This window comes from Phyllostomus discolor, chromosome X (genome assembly GCF_004126475.2).
Source record: "Phyllostomus discolor isolate MPI-MPIP mPhyDis1 chromosome X, mPhyDis1.pri.v3, whole genome shotgun sequence".
Classification (NCBI taxonomy): Eukaryota; Metazoa; Chordata; class Mammalia; order Chiroptera; family Phyllostomidae; genus Phyllostomus; species Phyllostomus discolor.
The window spans coordinates 5,958,117-5,976,822 of record NC_050198.1 but is presented as its reverse complement, the minus strand read 5'-3'; the positions used below and the strand labels follow the sequence as shown (position 1 = coordinate 5,976,822).

The window sequence follows — 18,706 nt, the reverse complement described above, 5'->3', positions numbered from 1 at the left end:
TTCCTAATTGACAGTACTATGAATTATGATTGTGGTCATATGAAGTATCACACTGAACCCAAGTTAAGTCTGAGCTGGCTGCTCTCCTCCGACCCCACTCACACCACCCCTGGGAGAGCTGCCAGCTGCCAGTGAAGATGGAGAATCTGGCTGGAGTCCCCCTGGAAGACAGAGTATGTCTAGGACAGAAAGGATAGGCAAGAGGGGGTGGCATGGTCACTCCCCAGGGGGAGTGAGAAGAGATGCATGAACCCCCAAATTTAAGGGGGCTGAGGAAAAACAGAGGCCACTAGATAGAGAGATGATTCAGAAAAAAAAAGAGACCAGGAAGGAGAGAGGACCCCATTTCAGAAACCAGGACATGAAAGGGTTTCAAGAAGGCTGCACGATTAAGAATGTGAAATGTAACTGATAGGTCAGTGGGAGTACTTTTCTGCCTGTCAAGGGCAGACCTGGGCCCCTTGGTCTTCAGGAAAACCTGTTGGAGTGAATATTGGCAGGAAGTGTGGGGTGGGTGGGAAGACCAGTTAGAACCTCAAGAAAGAGAAGGGATATCCTTCTCTTAGCCTTGCTCGTCTAAGGACCAGGAGCACAGCGGCACCTGGGAGCTTGTTTGAGGTATACCTACTCCAGCTCCACCCAGATAGGCTGAATCAGACTCAGGGTGATGCTTGACCATCTCCATTAACAAACTCCCACACTGGCTCCACTTGGGGCACTGGAAGAGCTACCATGTGTGGACTCAAAGAGCTCAGGCCTTGAAATGAGAATTTATGTTCAGGTGAGCAAAATGGCTGCCCTCTACAGCAATCCCTGGCAATATCATGGGAAGCTGGTGGCTAAGTCACTGATCACACATCTCAAGGAAATGAACTGTGTTGCTCTGGGTTTTCAGGGCTGCTCTATCAGAGGAGAGCCTTGGCAATGAGACCTGCAGAACTTCATAAAGCATTGAAAATGGCCGTGTCTTCCCCTTTGCACTGATCTTTACAATAATGAGGTTGTTGCTAACTGTAATGATGAAAATAATTATATAACTACATTGCTTACATTTGAATCAGGTTTTAGCAAGCCCCATGGTGTACAGGAAGAAAACCTGCACTCTGGTCCCAGAAAGGCCTGAGTCTGAATCCTAGTTCCTCCATCTTTTAGCAGCATGACTTCTCTGAACCTTGGTTTCCTCATTTGTCGAACACAAAGAGGAATACCTTACATTGTTAGGAAATGTAAATAAAATAATACATGTAAAGCACCATGATGGTACCTGGAACATAATAAAAGGCCAGTGAAAGTAGTACCTTCTTATGTTTTAGGCATTCACACAAATGCTCATATTGTAGTTTTGGGGGATCTCTATCTCCTGTACAGTGGTTAGAGTACCTGACGCTTCCTATGGCTTGATGGTTCCAACAGAAGCACTTACTGGGCATTTCTTAGATGCAAGGTACTGTGTGGTGTGCTGTCGGGGTAGAGAGGAGTCTGGGCCCTGTTGGGGCTAGCACTCTAAGGGCGGAGTTTATATTCCAGTCCACATGGGTGTCCCACTTGTTTTTATTGGAAGTCAAGGGCACCAGGTCTCAGGAGGAAAACAATTGCAAAAGTGTCTTGCCTTAGGACAGTAATGATCTAGAGCAGGGATCAGCAAGCTTGTTCAGCAAAGGGCCAGGTAGTAAACACTTTAGGTTTTGTGTGCCGTGCAGCCTCTCTTGCAACTACTCCATTTTGCTGTTGTAGCTCAAAAGGAGCCATCAGCAAGGAATAAATGAATGGATGTGGCTGTGTTCCAATAAAATTTTATTCACCAAAACAGACACTGAGTGGGGTTTAGCCCGTGGGCCATAGTTTGCCAGCCTCTGATCCACAGTGTGGCTCAGGACATAACTATTCCCTTTAACTGATATTGTTGGGGGATGTAGAAGTCTACACAGGTGAATTTCCATATAAGTAGAACTTATTATTGGTCTCTGTGGTAACACATTTCAAAGACTCCTTTTTCAATTTCCAAGCTTCTTTCCTGATATTTAATTCTCCCCTGTCATTCTTTTCATCCTCCTACCTCCTTCCCCATAGTTTGAGTCTACGGTGGGCTGAGAAAAACAGACACCATGGCTGAGTAACATCTATCCATTAAAAGTTACTAATGGTCTGGGCAAGAACCTAAGTGGTGAAAGTGCATGGGCTTGCTGACAACTATGTGTGACCTTGGGAAGCTCTTTTCACTTACTTTCAGGCTTAGTGCTGTGTTCAGAGAGCTAAACTTATTGGAAGCTTGGCATCTCTAAAAAGAGTTGGGCACCTTGATAATTCTCTAGCTTATGAATTTTCAAAGCTTTAATTCTTCTACTAGTCATCTTGGGGAGTCCATAATGAAGTTCTACTCATGTCCCTTGACATTCATGGGTTCTTCTTTTGAAATACTGCCACTACCTGATTTTCTACCCATAGATTATACCCATTATATGCCTCACATGTGTTTTAAACTCACCTTTTCTACTTAATTATTTTGTTGATACCAACAGATGCTAGTTGACCCCTATCTTGTAGGAGATGGGAGAACTGACTCAAAAATGTTAAATAATTGTATCCTGTTCCAAGGATGGTATGTTACCTTTACTTTATCTCTGGGTTATTTACTGAGAAAACCCAGCTGTGCTTCAGGCCTGGTCTTTGGATTATTCTGACGGGTGAGGATATGGTCTTTTCCCAGAATGAGGTGGAAAGCAGAAGAAAAACTCATGGGGTGGATTAAAGGGAGAGAGATTGGAGGAGGCTGGCAAAATCCAAATACCTTGACAGTCTGATTTTACCTGTTTATTGAGAGAACCAAGATGACCATATTTAAACAATCCTCTTGGTCTGTTTCTTCATTTATAAAACAAGGAGGGTGAAGATGTATAAGGTTTTCTCCAGGTTTCTCATTCTGAAAATCTGTCACTCTTTGAAATCTAGAACCAAAAACACCTTCTGAAATGATTTCTGATCATTAGTATTTATTTCTTCTCCCCATTTCTACTAATAATCCAGAACTGACCACTCTACATATAATTTGAGCATCTGCAAAAACAATAGATTCTGTGATCTGCCCAGGCTGGGGAACCTTTTATCCCAGACTGACCTTGTTGGTGACCTTGGGGATCCCAATTCCAGCTCTACTCTTCCCTATACACTCACCTTCCTCACTCACCACCTACCTAGGATGGCTTCCCTGCTTTATTCCCTTTGGCTCCAATAATAAAAACCCAGTTTTGCCTCCAAAGTTTATTTCTGTAGAGCAAGTTAGATAGCCCCTACATATCTAGGGATGCGGCTAAGTCTTATTTCTCCTCTATCATGGTAGCAGCACATTACTACCGCTGCTACCCCACCACTGCTCACAGGAGACCTTCTGACTTCCAGAAGAAATCACTGCTATAAAATGGCTCACTCATTCATAAGGAACTATGTGTTTATTTATATATATTTTATATCATAACAAATGTAAATTAATTTCAGGGCTCAACTACCCAAGCTAGTATCTATATGGCTGCCTGTATAAAATTTTTCTCTCAAAATTCTCTAAACCATCTGGCATAAACTACTGTATTGTGACCCGTTAAAATAAGTAACAGCTGTGATGATCCCTCTCAATTTATGGCAAGCTATAAAGCTTTGTATATACTGGCAATGCATATAAAACAATAAATAAAATCATTATCATTCTGTGCTGTCTTGGTGGGAATTATGACAATTGAGCCAAAATGGAGCCCTATGGAATGTACCACAGGAGAAGCAGAAGTTTTGCCCAATCTGTCCCCTTCTCACCCCAAGGACCAGCCTCACTACTTAGAGCTCCCAGTTATGTTTGAAAATTTTGTCTGGTAAATGCATCCTTTCTGAGAGAACACCATTCCTATATTTGCTGCTCAAGCTCTATTATTTCAAAGCCTCCTTTTCTGGTGGTGGGTTTCCTAAATTCCATGGTATATCCAGGCCATAAATAAAAATCAGCTATGCACAACTCAAAAATGTGAAATAATTTGTTGCACCAAAACTAAGAATGGTCTTGGAATTTTTAACTGTAACTTTATGTTTCCAAGCACTGCCAAGATTCCAGGTTGGAAAATACTATATCAAAGGCCTCTCTCAAAGATATGCAATACATACAAAAAGAAAAGCTAGTATCTGGCAGGGCGGCTTTGATTCTGAGTAGAAGAGAGTTACTATGCCCACTACACATGAATTTCAAAAAATGAAGGGGATTGGGAAGGAAGCTAGCATGAAATGGTTTTTTATTATGTGCTGAGCATTATACCATAATCTCATTTAATCCTCACAATAGCCTTGTGCTTTAAGTATTATTATTCTTCCTGTTTTATGGTTGAGAAAACTGATGCTTAACAGAGGTTAAATAACTTGCTCAAGGTCATCCATCTAACAAGTTGGGAGATAGAATTTGAACTCAGATCTGTCAATTCTAAGATTCATGCTCTTTCACCTCACCACACTCACTACCTTTTGGATAGCTGTTTGCAATCTTTTTCTGACATGCCCCATATGATAGATACTATTTACATGGATCACTCATTGTCATAACCACAGGCAATTACCACCCCTTTCTCTTCCATTTACTAAGTCTATTTGAATGCAAGTGAGAGTTACTTTATTAGTGGAGTAACTCCAAATCCATTTTAATTAATACAGTAAAATTGTGCAAATGAGGGTTCTTGGTTATTGTGGTAGATTTCAAAAACAGCCACAGCACTTTTCAGCTCTTCCCATCAAGAGTGTGACTTGATTTGACCAACAAAATGCAGTGGAAGTGACATCATCCATGTTCTGAGCCTGGGCCTCAAAAAAACTTGTACCTTCTACTTTTGTTCATCTTGTTGCCTATCCATGTTTACTGCCACTCTATGAAGAAGGCTGGGCTAGCCTTTTGGATGATGAGGCACATGTGGCCCAGTTGCCTGCCTTGATCTGACCGATGGCCTGCTAACCACCAGACAGGTAAATGAGGTCACCTTAGGCCATCTAGCCTCAGTTGAGTGACTACAGACACATAAGCAAGCCCTGCAGAGACCAACGAGCCAGCCCCACTGCTAAACCCACTGCTCAATTTTAAGCCAGTAAATATTGGGGGAATTTGTCACACAGGAATTTGTTACACAGAAAAGGCTAACTGATCAAGTTCTTTGAAATAAATTTCTAGCCATGTGTCAAAATAGATACTAATGATGAGCATTGTTGATTTGAGCACGCGCATCATAAACTAAAGCCTTCTTGAAAACAAAATGAATCCTTTTTGATGGCTCCAAATATTGTTATAGTTCAAAGTCTTCTCATCATCTCAATTATGTCCCATGAAAATACCAGTTCAGAGAGGCTTCCTATGGATAACCTTCAGTCCCAGAACACCACCTCCCTTCCTCCAATCGTAGACTTGTCAGGCCAATGTTGGGTCATGTGATTTATGGAAAAGAACAAAGGTGAGTGGCCCAGAGTTACGCTTAAGAAATAATCAGGGGATAGAAGGAAGAGAAGAGATGATGTATTTAGAGACTACAAATTCTGATTTATAACCCTGAATGAAACCCTTCAGAGAAATAGAGGAGTAATGTGGAAGAAGAACTGCAATATGCTACAATGTGGTGTCAGTTTTGTAATATTCAACAGCAATGGTCATTGCCGTCTTCTTAAGAATACAGGGTATCCAAAAACACAGACGGGAGTGTTGAAAGAGATGTCCACCCTCCCCTTCCCACACACTTGGGAAATTTACAGACAGAGACCCTCAAAATGAAGAAAGTAATAATTGCAACTAAATTAGGGCCAAATGAACTAAGAAAGGAAAAAATAATCATTACAATTAAATACCTTCAGCAGTAATTCTCAACTTTGGCTGTATGTTGCAATTTCAACATAGTGAAATCAACTCCTAACTCTTAATCACAACATTAATTACTAACTTCATTTAACAGGAAAAAGTGTTCTGCATTTGGAGTTCTCACCAGTTTTGACAAAGCCATTTCTTTTGAAGAAAATGCTAGTGGGTAAACATATTAGTTGGTCCCTTGGCTGTCTTAGCATGCGGATACTTAGGCTTTTTTTTTTCTTGTCTCAGTAAATCTGGGAACCTTTGAACTTTGAATAATTTATTTTTTCTTTCTCTCAGTGCTCTCTAGTTATACAAACACAAAAATAATTACAGAAGCAGTATTTACATCTATATGTCTCTGGCTTTTTCATTTGGTATTTACAGTGGTAAGTGAATGAATTAATTTAGTTCATTTTACTTCTTGGGGAAAAGTGTATGTAATGAAAGGGGGTTCCCTTTTAGTTGATTCTGGCAAGGATTTATAAGGAGCACATAAGAGAAGAAACTTTCTTTGTAGTCCTGAGAAACTATGTTGGTCTGACCCTAAGCAATTTTTCTACATTAATGGTTAAACACATACTAATTACGTTCTAGAAAAGGGGATGTTTTACTGAGAAACTTTGTGAGTTACAGAAAAACACTCTCTATACCAGTGTTTGCTCCTATTTCTAGTTCAGTCTCTGAACTTGCTTGCCAACAGCTTTCTCAGTATAAGAATGTGGCCAGGACACTGGATTCAGGTTCTAGGCCACGACTTCCACCAGTTGCTTTCCAGGTACAATCAAAAATGAAACTTTCAGATCAGAGTTAACATAGAAATAGTATTATGTACCAAGTGAAGGGAAGATGTTTTAAACTTAAGGATACGGTCAAATTGAACAGCAGAAAGATAAATGACTGGGTGGGGATAATCAATGGTCCCTGTGATACACCAGAAGCTATACTAGAGAAGCCAGATAGAGAAGTCTACCCTTCTTGTCAGAAGTCCTTTATTCATGTTTTGCCACATGGATTATGACATGGAGATGAATCAAGACATGGTTTGGCCTGTTCTTGAAGGGTTTTCACTTAGAGCAATTCATTTCTAAAAGAAAAAAAGGGAAACAGTGGGAAGTTTCCAAAGAATAATTTCATAATAAATTTAAAAAGTTACTTTGCACCCAGGGGAACTCTTTTAGTCATAAATATTTCCTAATAAACCTGATTTTTAAAAATTGATTTTTTAATGGAGAGACAGCAGATGGCTCAGGTATTCATTTACCTCAGAGGGGGAACAGTTTTATGACCATACAGAGGCAAATGTCAGTAGCATGTGTGAAAATGAATATTTGTGACTTCCTGGAAAGGTTAAAGGTGGCCTGATGATGATGCTGGTGGAACCATAAGAGACCCCAGCGAAGGACCAATCTGAGATCTTCATGCCCAGTCCAGTGATTATGGGATGTCACTCTGTGTCTGTGGTTTTAGTCTTCCTTTCCCGTACGTCAGCCTGTAGGCAGTAATCCATATACCCTGAAGCTGCAGGATCCGGGGGAGTATTTCAAAGTTCACTTGTAAGTTTTTCTTTCTAACTCAGGACACATTTTTTTCCATGGAAAAAAGTCACAAATGTCATTTAGAGTTAGAGGTTTGCCCATTAAGGTTTACTTCCTCCACAATATTTCTGGGGAAATATTCATTTGCAATGGTAGTGAATAAACATTAACACAACACCAGAAGATGGTTTTAAAAATTAATCTGAAATGCCAATTCCCAGTGAAATGCAAGAAAAAAAAGTAGAGAAAGACTAGTGGACGGATGGAGATGTTGAGGTGTACAACTGGGGTATCTATCTCTGAGGACTGGCACTGGTTCTTTATTGTGCCCAGCATTTCTGGATTCCCTCATTCCCCCCAAAATAGTACTTTTGCCTATCTAAAATCCACTAGGCAATATTATAGCAGAGATGAAAGCCCTAGTCCCTACTCTGAAGGAGAGCCTAGACTTGCAGACTAGAAAGACACTGTACTCTACATGGCTTTCAGAAAGACTTACATGTATTCTCAAGGTACACTGTGTTGTGCCTGGGGGTTCAGGAAGCTACAGGATAAATGTGGACCACTAGTTTTACCTAACAATTGTTTGAGGGAGATTATTTTCTGTTAAATAATGTATGGTTTAATTTCATAGGAATGTTAGGGTGACACATATGATTACAAAGAAATCTTAAGATCTATTGAAGGCTGTTCTGGGCCATACCAAAGTCTACTCATCTCTGTCTCCATCATCTGGCTCAGATCCCCTTAGGGTTACTTGTTCATTCTCTGCTCTTGGAAGTACCACTAAAATATAAGTATGTACAGCATATGGGCTATAGAAAAGCAGGTGGCTAAATCATTCTGGGCAACATCAGCAAAGTTTTCCCAAGGAAGGTGATACCTAGGCCAAAAGCTTCTAGTCAGCTTCCAAACTGACTAGAAGTTGGCCACGTGAAACAAGTCAGAAAAGATTCTATAAAGAGAATAGTGTACATAGCCTGGAGGTGTGTGAGAGAGCATGGAGCAATGAAGAAATGTAAGCAATTTTGCATGACTGAAACACTCAGCTGGTACAGGGAATTTCATGGACACATGCGTTATTATCTCAAAGGACGAGGAACGATGTTGAGTCCAAGAGTTTTCTGTTCTAGCCAACAGGTGGTACTGTTGGCCCAGGGCAGCTTGGTGATTATCCAGAAATTTTGGAAGGCAGATGGTGGTATGAGGGTGGCCACATATAGAAGGAAGATATTTAAAAATAAGTTTTGGTAACTCTAGAAAGAGCTATCTACTATTTGTTACTTTGCTCTAAAACTTGAATGCGATGAAGCATAATTTCTGCAAGCATCTTCACCAGGATGAGAAGTTAAGAAATTAGAGGACAAAATATCCTCTTTCTCACTAATGAAAAACACCACCTCTTCATGCTGAACTACCAACACATTCAAGCAAAGGTGTAGGAAGATCTGTACTGTAACTTCCTAACTTGCTAAACATCCAACACTTGTTAATCCATCACCTTTTATGATCCCCAAAAGACATTTATAACCCTCTCCTAGGAAATGAGTACTTGAACAGTATGTCATTGATAAACAATGCTGGGTAATAAATATATCAGTTACAGGCAGTCAAGTTAATTAGCAAAAAGTAGAATCATTATAGGAATTTAAAGAGGAAGTAAAAGGTCTTACCCTCCTCTGATTTCTCAAGCCATAGAACACTATTGGTTCTTTCTGTCCCTTGTCTCTCTTCTTAGCTCACAGTGTCATTTTGGTGGAGGCCATCTCTGTGGATTGGGTTTTGCTCCTTCAAATCAAAACTGAGTTTCCTTCTACTTTGGATGACCTAAGCTGAGCTTGTACATAGGCCACAGCACATCTTTTTAACTCTTAACTTGTGTAATAACCTAAAAACACCACCCCCATGTTTAGTTTGCAGTCATTATTTTCAAGCCCTTGCAGGTAGAATAACCTGATGGTAAAAACAAACAAACAAACAAACAAAACAAACAAAAAAACCCCTGGGTTTGGGAATCAGACAGAACTGGATACAAGTCCTGGCTCTGCAACATCTGAGCTATGATCTCAGGCAAGGTATATAAATACTCTAAGCCTAATTTTCCCCATCTATGGAAGGAACATTATAATTGTGCAGTATCAACTATGACAGAGCAATTAGCATAGTCCTGCTGAGCATATAATAAGGGGTCATTAAATTACTTTTGATGTTAACATCTTGGTTTTTTCCTAACCACTGGTCCAAAATCTCCTCAGCCCCCAATGTCAATGGACAAGCCCCTCTCAAACACATTACTTTAATTAGTTATGATTTAAACTTACTTAGCCTTCTGTCTTAACTTTCAAAATTTAGAAGAAATAAGTTTCATTGCTTCTTTCCAAAAATACCTTTCCTCTGTGACCTGAATGAAACCACTGGAGAATAAACAGATTGGAAGAAAAACATACCCCTAAGTGAATATTTTTTGAAGTTACTAAAATAAGATGTTGAAAACAAAGACCCAATAGAAATGCCAACATAAGCTATTGGTTTTATATTTACACCTTCACTCAAATAGCCACCCACTACTGAAACTATAAACGAGTGCATAAAATGTTATATTGGGAAATGGAGTAGGGTTAAAAACATCTTTTGATACTTGGTTGAGAGTGCTTTCATTGCCAGAGGTAAACTGATATTAACCAAAGTATGCCAATACATGAAAGATGAGGGTTTGCCTCAGAAAAAGTGGGGTAAGATTAGAGGGAAAAGGATTTTAATTGTCTGGACTGATAGCACCATTTCCCTATGAAAGACCTTGAAGGTTTTGCTCACACACTTCAAACACCAACTCCTAATGATGACGATGATAACAACAGCAAACATTCAGCCTTATCATGTACCAAGCACTGTGCAATGCACTTTATTTTCATTACATCATACAATCTTCACAAAAATCCGATGATATTTTGCAAAAGAAAGAGCAGCTAAGAGAGGTATAACCCCAGAATGTTTCTCCTGGCTAACAAATTCCTACCAATCCATCAAAGTCTACCTAAAATCTCACCTCCTTCAGGAAGCTTCTTTCCCTTTCCCTTTCCCTCTTTACCTCCTCCATACCCCATACACTTTTTCATTGATCATTTTGAAGCCTGTCTTTTTTTGTTTTTAAATAGACACATTTGGAGACATAGTCAAACACCAGTTGGTTTGACTGCTCTTTCACTGAGTGCTGGTTGGGCCTCTGTGTATGGCTCCAATACCTTAAAGGTAAGGGGAGTCCTCAGTTTTTCCCAAATATAGGGCAGGATGTAGGGAGATTCTGTACCAACAGAATCTGCTCCAGGCCTAGACATCTATTAAATTGCAAGAATTGTATTTTTGCCCTTTACCAAGTTTTAGATTTTATAATTATTTTCTGCTTGACACTTTGGACCAAGGACAGAGAAATGCCACTGTCCTATAGGGAGCTCCAGCCACAAGAATGTTGAGCAACAGGAAAGGAAGTCATTTTTTATCATTCAACTTAAAAGTTTCCCTTCTTACATTAATCAAGGGTATATCTTATCTCCCAGTTTTTCTAAGTCCATCAGTGGCTGGGCCTGCCACCCTCCTATAAAAGGAGAATAGACAAAGAGAAGCAGAATGCAATTTGGTGGCAAAGAACATTCTTCCGAAGCAGAAAATGGAGTGACTTTTAGCTTATCTGCTGTCACCTTGTTAATGTGATCATTGTTCTTCAAAATAAAATCTTCTCTTTTTACCCATGATGTCTTTCGTGTAAAAAAAATTAAAAGCAAGAAGCAAGTGAATTCCAAGAGGAGAGGGGCAGGAGGGGAAAAATAAAGACCAATTAATCAAGAGATGCTACAAATCAACTTCTTTCCAAGGAAAAGCACTCAATACACAATTATACTGGTTTTCCCAGGCAGGCATTTTCCTCGCTTTCCAAGGTATGCATGGGAAGTACTAGACACTCATGGCCCCTGTCATCACTCCTGGCTTTCAGAACAGGAGCTACAGGTCTGTATTAGTTGGGATGAGTAATTTATCTCCCGTTTAAGCCAACAGTTCTATGGTTGTTGGTGTGTGCCCCTGGCCTGTTCTCAAGCACATCTTTATTTTCAAATTAATCATCCAGCTCTCACTTGCTGGTGAAGGTTTCCAGGGCTAAAAACTTAGATGGAAGCGGGATCTTAGTTGTCAATGGCAAGTATAACACAAAAACAAGGCAGTTATTGAAGAGTGATTTTCTCTATTTTGAAGAATGATCAAGATTTCCTCTGTGCTTCATTGTAGGGTAGGGCAAGAAGGGAGTAAAGATAACATTCCTGGGAGGCCTCTCTTCAAAGACTAGAAAATGTTTGCATTTTTACCCATTTTTAAACTCTAATAAGTTTAACATTTGGCCTCTGGATGCTAAGGAGGCAGTCCTGTTTTTCAACTGTAAGAGGACATGGCTGAGATTAATTCCTCTCTGTATCATTCTGCCATTTCGGGAGCCAGTGGTTGTCACCACACTCTATGTCATGATGTATAGCCACAGGTAAGGCCAGAATCCCTCAGGAGAGTAGAGTTTCTCAGTATTCCTTCTAACCCATGAGGGAGGAAACCATGCTATTCAGTGGAGTATTCGGAAGCATGGGTGGGCTTTAGAGAAGACTAGAAGATTCTTCCTTGAGCACAGACAAGTAACCTTCCACCTACCTCTACATACAGAGAGCTTGTGCAAGACGGAAAGAATGCAGACAGCAGATTACAGTTGTTGATAACTTCCTGCAGCCTTATCCTTTCTTAATCTTATCATCATTTCTACCTCCCCACCCCCCAGACTGAGAGAAGGCAAGAATCAACCCAAAGCAAACTGGCTTTCATTTTCTGCAAAATTTTGGCTTTACAAAATATTTTTCTTGCTTTTGGAGACCAGGTACTTTTTTTAATATTTGAAGATCATCAGAGTGAGTTCATTCTATCATACGCTAAAAAATAAAACAAAATGAGATATAACCAAAAAAAACCCCCACAAACAAAAATATGCCTAAAATTTGATACATCTTAACCTATTTACCCTAACAGAGTCAGTTCACAAGTTCCCTCCTCCAGTGGTCTCAGTTGGCTAGCTGAGCCACCCCAGGAGGGAGAGTTGGCCCCTCCTTCCTGTGGGTGGGGCGCGAGGTACCCAGCCTTTCGGGCGCTCATAAGTCAGTGTCCTCCTGACTAGGAAGTCCTCAAAGGCAGCCATTGACCATGTCTTAGGCATGTTTGATACATAGAGCCCAGCACCGAGATGCAGCTCTAAAAAGTTTAGCTGCCACAATGTTCACTTCCTTCAAGGCTCATGACAAGCAGTCAGGGCCCTATGCAATGGGAAGCAACACAGTTGAGTAGCCAGGAAAGATGCCAGGTCTGGGACAGCACAGGTCAAACATTCTATTGAGGAACATTTCACAAGAGACAGAGACTAAGAAACTTGAGAGGAATTTCTCAGTGGTGAGTTTTTGTGTTGTGCTGAGTTTTTTTCCTGGCTCATTTCGGCATGTTCAATCCAGTGTAACATTTGGCTGCATGCCCTCCCCTACACACACTGTTGGTATTTTCATGTCCCATCTGCCAGTGCCTCTGGAGGACATTAGGATAAGTGGGTTGATCCAGAAAGGACACCCACTATCCTGGCCCTCTGCCTAAGACATGCAAATGGAGAGCAGCTTCCCAGCCACAAAGCTTTTGCCTGTGCTGCAGGCATCTTATTTTAAATATGATTATTATCCATTGCTACTATGGATTGAGTAGCTACTAGATGCACTAATTCTAAGTCCTTTGCCTGATTCTTTCATTTTACTCTAATTTAAAGAATACACAAAGCAGATATTATCATCTTCATTTTAGAAATCATGAAGTTGCAATCCTATAACTTTCCCAAAGTTACCCAACTGGTAAATGGTAGAGTAAGGACTCAAACTCATATCTGAAAGACACCGAAGTTCATTTTCCTTACACCATGCTGCCTCTCCAAAACCTATCTAGAGGATGAAGCCCATAACAATAAGCCCACATAGTAAAACCAATGGAAATTACCAAGGCTGTTACTCTGAGACAAATTTATAGTTCTCAGTTCTCATATTTATTTTTTAAAGCAAGCATTCAATTTAAGAAATAGAAAACAACAAGTTAAAATCCCAAGTAAATGAATATAAAATCACACAAATTAAAAATGGAAAACACCAATAAAATGGACAAAACAGACTTTGTCATAAAATGGTGGCAGCCTACACCATACTCCCTCCTGATGTGGAGTTCCCAGAAATGAACTAAGGAACCTGAGCTGACATTCATATTGGTAAATATGCTTTATTTATGAGGGTTTCCTTCTGGGAAATATGAATGTCCCAAGATCTGGCCCGCTGGTCACTAACTACAGGTTAGTATAAGGGTCTGGGCCCTGAGAGCTTACCTGATCAGTTTAAGTGGTTCTCATACCTGCCCAAGCCACCAGGACAGCCTTATAGGCTGGATGCAATAGGAGCCCATGCTTCATTTTTCCTGAATACCACACTATGCCTTTTATGTCTATAGTCTAACAGCTATAGTCTAACATTGTCAGCATGTGGCTGTGACTACCCCCAGGTTGCAGAGATTTGGCAGGGTCTAAGGAGGAAAGAAAGCGCCGAGTTTTATTTTCCCCTGAATTATTCCTATGCTTATAAGGTAATCATATGAAACAATTGTTCCATGGCTTTAAATCTCATAAATAAAACTCCCTTTGAGACTCTAGTTTGAAAGATGGTGAAGATCAGAGTAACTACATTGTTTATGTAGTAAACACACACCCAAAACTATAACATTTTTATAATGAAACTTGGTGTAATAAAATTTGTGTTGAGTCAAAAAGCAGTCATTTTCCCGTCAGCATTTATTGTGCTGAATGCAATACCAGCCAAATCCTACTTGGAGGCATCTTTCATTAAGGGCCTGGTCTCCCCACTTATGTACTATCCGGAGTTGGCAGGGAGTACCATGACCTTGCTGACTCTATTGCCAGAAGATGGCCAAACTCATAAAGTACCAGCAGCTCTGAGAAGCTTGAGCTCCCTTCATGTAGCCCTGCAAGCTTTCTCTGTACCTCCCTGACCTGCCAGCTACCCTAATGCTTCTCTAACTCTCTGAGGTAAACTGGGTCAAGCTATTCTAAATGCCTTCTCTCTATTTTTCTCCTTGGGCTTAGACTGGAAACTTCTGGAAGGTACCTGGAGGAGCCTTATTTCCTTGGTACTCCCTCCCATTAGTTAGTCCTTTGGGCCTGATGAATACTACTACCTGGCTGTTGGAAACTCCCCTAAATCCACTGAAACTTATAAAAATGTGTGGACTCAGGTTCTTAATTGTCTTACTCAGCTCCCTGAGGAAGTTGGGGGTTAGAGTGGGAGTGAAGTCCTCACTTCTTACTTAAGTCAATAGTTTTCAACCCTGGCTGCACATTGGAATCCACCTGGGAAGCTTTTGAATAAATCCACTGATGCCTGGCTCCATCCCCATAGATTCTGAGTGAATTGATCTAAAGTGTGGCCTGCACAACAAATAATGGTTATTCATCATAAGTATATATGATATTAGGGATTTGGATTCGAACCACTTTACCCGCAAACTCAAAAAGAGCAATGCCCAGAAGAAACTGACAGAAGTTCAGTGGTACCTACCAGAAACTGTCTGGTGCACAAGCATGTTCCCTTCCTAGGTAACAAAGCAGGCATAAACCAGTGCCTCTCCATCACCACACCTGGAAAAGCAACTCAGAAGGTGTATTCTGAGATGGCAGGACAGGATAACACTTTCATGGCGCAGGCCTGCACACAACAGTACTGGGAGTGGTTAGGTCAGCACATGGCCCTTGGAGTATCATCATGCCATGCATCAAGTCTGCACAGAAACAGTGGAGGCATATGTGCAATAAAGTAGTTTAGCTGGGGCAAGGAGAACAGAGACTTCAACACTCACACTGCCCACCCCTGCGTGTTCCTATGACAGGGTGGGGAGCAGGGTGAGTCTATAGAAGAAATATAAGATAGGCATTGTCCCTGATGTTCAGGAGTCTGAGTTAAAATGGAAGGACTAACTCCGATACAGGATGAATATTGCAAATATTTCAACACTTTTCAAACAGCATTCGATTTTGTGGCCAGATCCCAAAAGGTTTGAGGCCATTTAAGATGGAGCAAGAAACTAGATATCGGGAAAGTTGGGTCTGGGGACTCCCAGTTCAGGGCTGTTTTGAGACATAGAGAGATAAAGAAATCTCTGTGTAAGGGTGAGAGTAGGATATGAGGAATTCCAGGAAGACAGGAGGGGGTGCAGGATGGGAGGAGAAGAAAGAGACAAACAGATAGGGCACAGTATAATCTGGTACAGCATGCAGGCCTGAGCCTCTCCCCAGCAGTCCTGGGGAATCCTACCCTATAACCCCAACTTGGGCTACCCTTTGGGCCCTCTCACAAGACAGCAAATATCATAGTGGAAGAGGAGGGAGAAAGCCCGGTCCTCTCTGTATTAAGTAGACCAACACTTCAGAAGGAGCAAATTTTCAAACATGGCCAGCCAGTATAAAGAAACCAAAGTCCCCAAAGCTTAGTAGCCACTGATCCCAAATGTCAAGGTCAACCCTGAAAATCAGGCATAGCCTCCCTTGCTCACATCTGTTTTGTACAACAGCTCAACTTTTTTTTCAAAAAATACTTTTCAGATCCCCTCACAATAGGAAGCTTCTGCAGCGCAAGCCCCTCTCCATTAGGCCTGGCCTCCCCCAGCTCCCCTCCCCCTCTGTCTTGCCAGGAAATGCTGCAAACCCCAAATACCTGCATTCTTGGGCATGCAGCAGGCGAGAGGCATGCTTGGATTCCAGCTCTGCTTCTTAAGGACAGGCCTTTTCTTTTATCCAAAGCCCTTTTGGAGTCCCAAATCGCTGAAAGCTGATCTCTTTAAGTCAGCAGGCAGAACAGGGGGGCCAGAGGGCGAGCAAGGGCAACCTTCAGCAAGGAGGGTGGCAGACTTTCACACAACATCTGTGCTGCCTCCAGAACTCCCCCCACCCCCAGAGGGGGAGATGGTCTCACCCAAGTGCTGGGCCAGCCTCTAATCCCTCTGGGGTTCACTTGAATGGCAAATCAGGACTCCAGGGCAGCCTCAGACACACCCTGTCTCCAGAGGAGGAGCTTGGTACTTTTCTTTTCCAGCCCTGGAGGAGTTTAGAATGCAGTGGTGCTTTTTTATAGCCTGGCTGCTCTAAGTGCAATAGGCCAGGGGTCAGCCGTCACCTGGGAGCTTCTTAGAAATGCAGACTCTCAGGTCCTACCAGCTTGAGAAGCTCTGCCAAGTGCCACGTGGCTATGGAAACCATTAGCATGATGCCAGAGTAGGAAGCTGAACAAATACTAAAACCCAGGGAGCCACAACAGCCCAGCTCCTATGTCAACTGTGCAGTCATGAGAAGGAATACGTTTCATTCCATCATTCCATGGCTGCCACACATTGCCACCCATTCTTCCCACAGGGCTGGGGCTGGTTCACTTAGCTGTGAAATTTTAGGTCAGTGTGAGGGTGAGCTGTTCAACAGGTCTGCACATGTTTGCACATACACTGAAAGGATGGAGGGGATACAAATGGAGTTTTTCTTTGCGTGTTGCAGATCAATTTCTGATCCTCTCCTACCTCCACCATACATACCACCTGTATCAACATGTTGCACTCTGGTGATGCCGATAACAGCAGTAATAGTACATGGTAAGAATCCGTAAGTCTCTTCACAAACATCAAACAGCCTGGAGCCTACTCAGATTATCCTCTTGGCAAGAAAGGGAGAATTTGGGGACTTTAATAGTTCTGTTCTTATAGCCTTTCTGTCATCATGGCATATGCTTCATCTCTCACCTAAACCCAGCACTGAATCCATGTGCAAAAGCTAGATGGGCAGAGAGAAGGAAAGAAGAGAAATTTATGGAAAGGTGGAGAAGAGCTTTAGTTTTGCCATCCAGAAAGAAGATTGAAATAGTTGATAGTGAGGTACATAGACTTGCTTTCTTCTGATAATCATCAGGTCTCTGCTGATGACATCAGTTCCCTGCATTGGTTGCTTTGCTTCTGCTCCTTAGTCATGTGGAGCAAGAGTCAAAATAAGTGACTTCATTTCTGAGGATGAACAGAATGGTGCTGAATCTAGGGATGCACTAAGACAGTCCAAATCAACAGAAACTCTGGCTAGAACCTTGGGGAAGTGACTCAGACAGAATCTTCAGCCTTCCAAGCACGTTAGTGGCATCAGTAGATGGCATGGCCATTGCCTAAAATACTGTAAATTGTAGTGCTCCTGTCTAACATATCCCTCCCATTAGCAGAGGGCCAGGGCCCTTCATGAGGGAGGAAATCAAAGAGCTAAAGAAAAGGAAGAGAGAAAGCCAGCCAGGGATGAAGACAAAGGAGAGAGAAAGCAAAGAGGGTGGCCCTGGGCTTTACTGGGATTTGTGTGGCCTCTTAAAAGCAATCATGGTGGGCTTTTGAGTAGAAAACCAAGCTAAAACAGTATTTAAAAATCTTCTTCAGATCCCTAGTCTTATTTCAAACAACAATCACTCATAAAAAGACTCATGAATGGAAGGAAATGATGCCATTGTTTTATTTTCTATGGGAAGTTGTAATAGTTTTTAAAAGGATAATGTCCTTCTCAGTCCTGTTTTTTCCCTTCCAGTGACCCCAAGCTGAAAAGGAAAAATATTTGCGCTTGGTGTTTAAAAACCACAGTGAATTAGCTTTTGTTGTTCATGGCAAAGCCACTATTTAGCTACTCAGAATCAAACCAGATGTCAGGGAAGAATGAAGAACCTGCATCCTGTGAACTTGCCTTTCGCCTTTGCACAAGGGCCAGGGCTTGGGGGATGAAGGCTGGGATGAGAAGACAAAATGGAGGGAATCTGGTGGTCAACAAACCTGAGGTGTGGTTTTGATGCAACTGCTGGCTAGCTCTACCTAGGGTGCTGTCTGTGGGACTAGAAAGCAACAGCTCCGGGACCCTGGATGCACAATGCCTCTTTGCTTCCAGACTTTCCCTGTGGACACTAGACCGGCACCACTTTTCCCATAGGTGGCAGAAATCAAGGTGAGCAATAGAGAAGAATGTAAAAGAGAATTGGGAGATAGAAAAAAAAAAGAGGTCAGCAGGACTTACTGGCACACTAAATCTATCAGAGAAGGTAAGAAAAAGAATATATTTTCTTTCTTCAGTCTTCTGGGAGACTATGAGGAGTAGAATCTTATTCAATCTTGTTTTTCTTTAGCACCCCATCCACTACAACTC

General features: G+C 41.6%; 1 protein-coding gene across 4 annotated transcripts in view; it reads right to left on the bottom strand.

Annotated features, from left to right (window-relative positions):
• The window catches only part of NHS (NHS actin remodeling regulator), a 350,296-nt gene that overhangs the window by 84,980 nt on the left and 246,610 nt on the right, over positions 1–18,706 (bottom strand). Inside the window, exon 1 of one of the 4 annotated variants that reach the window (XM_028522232.2) lies at positions 16,215–18,233. The exons of the other annotated variants lie outside the window; for them this stretch is intronic. Within the exon in view, the coding sequence (XP_028378033.1) occupies positions 16,215–16,248 (34 nt within the window). The 5' untranslated portion in view covers positions 16,249–18,233. Of the gene's footprint in view, positions 1–16,214; positions 18,234–18,706 lie in introns of those variants that run through there. 4 annotated transcript variants of the gene reach the window in all.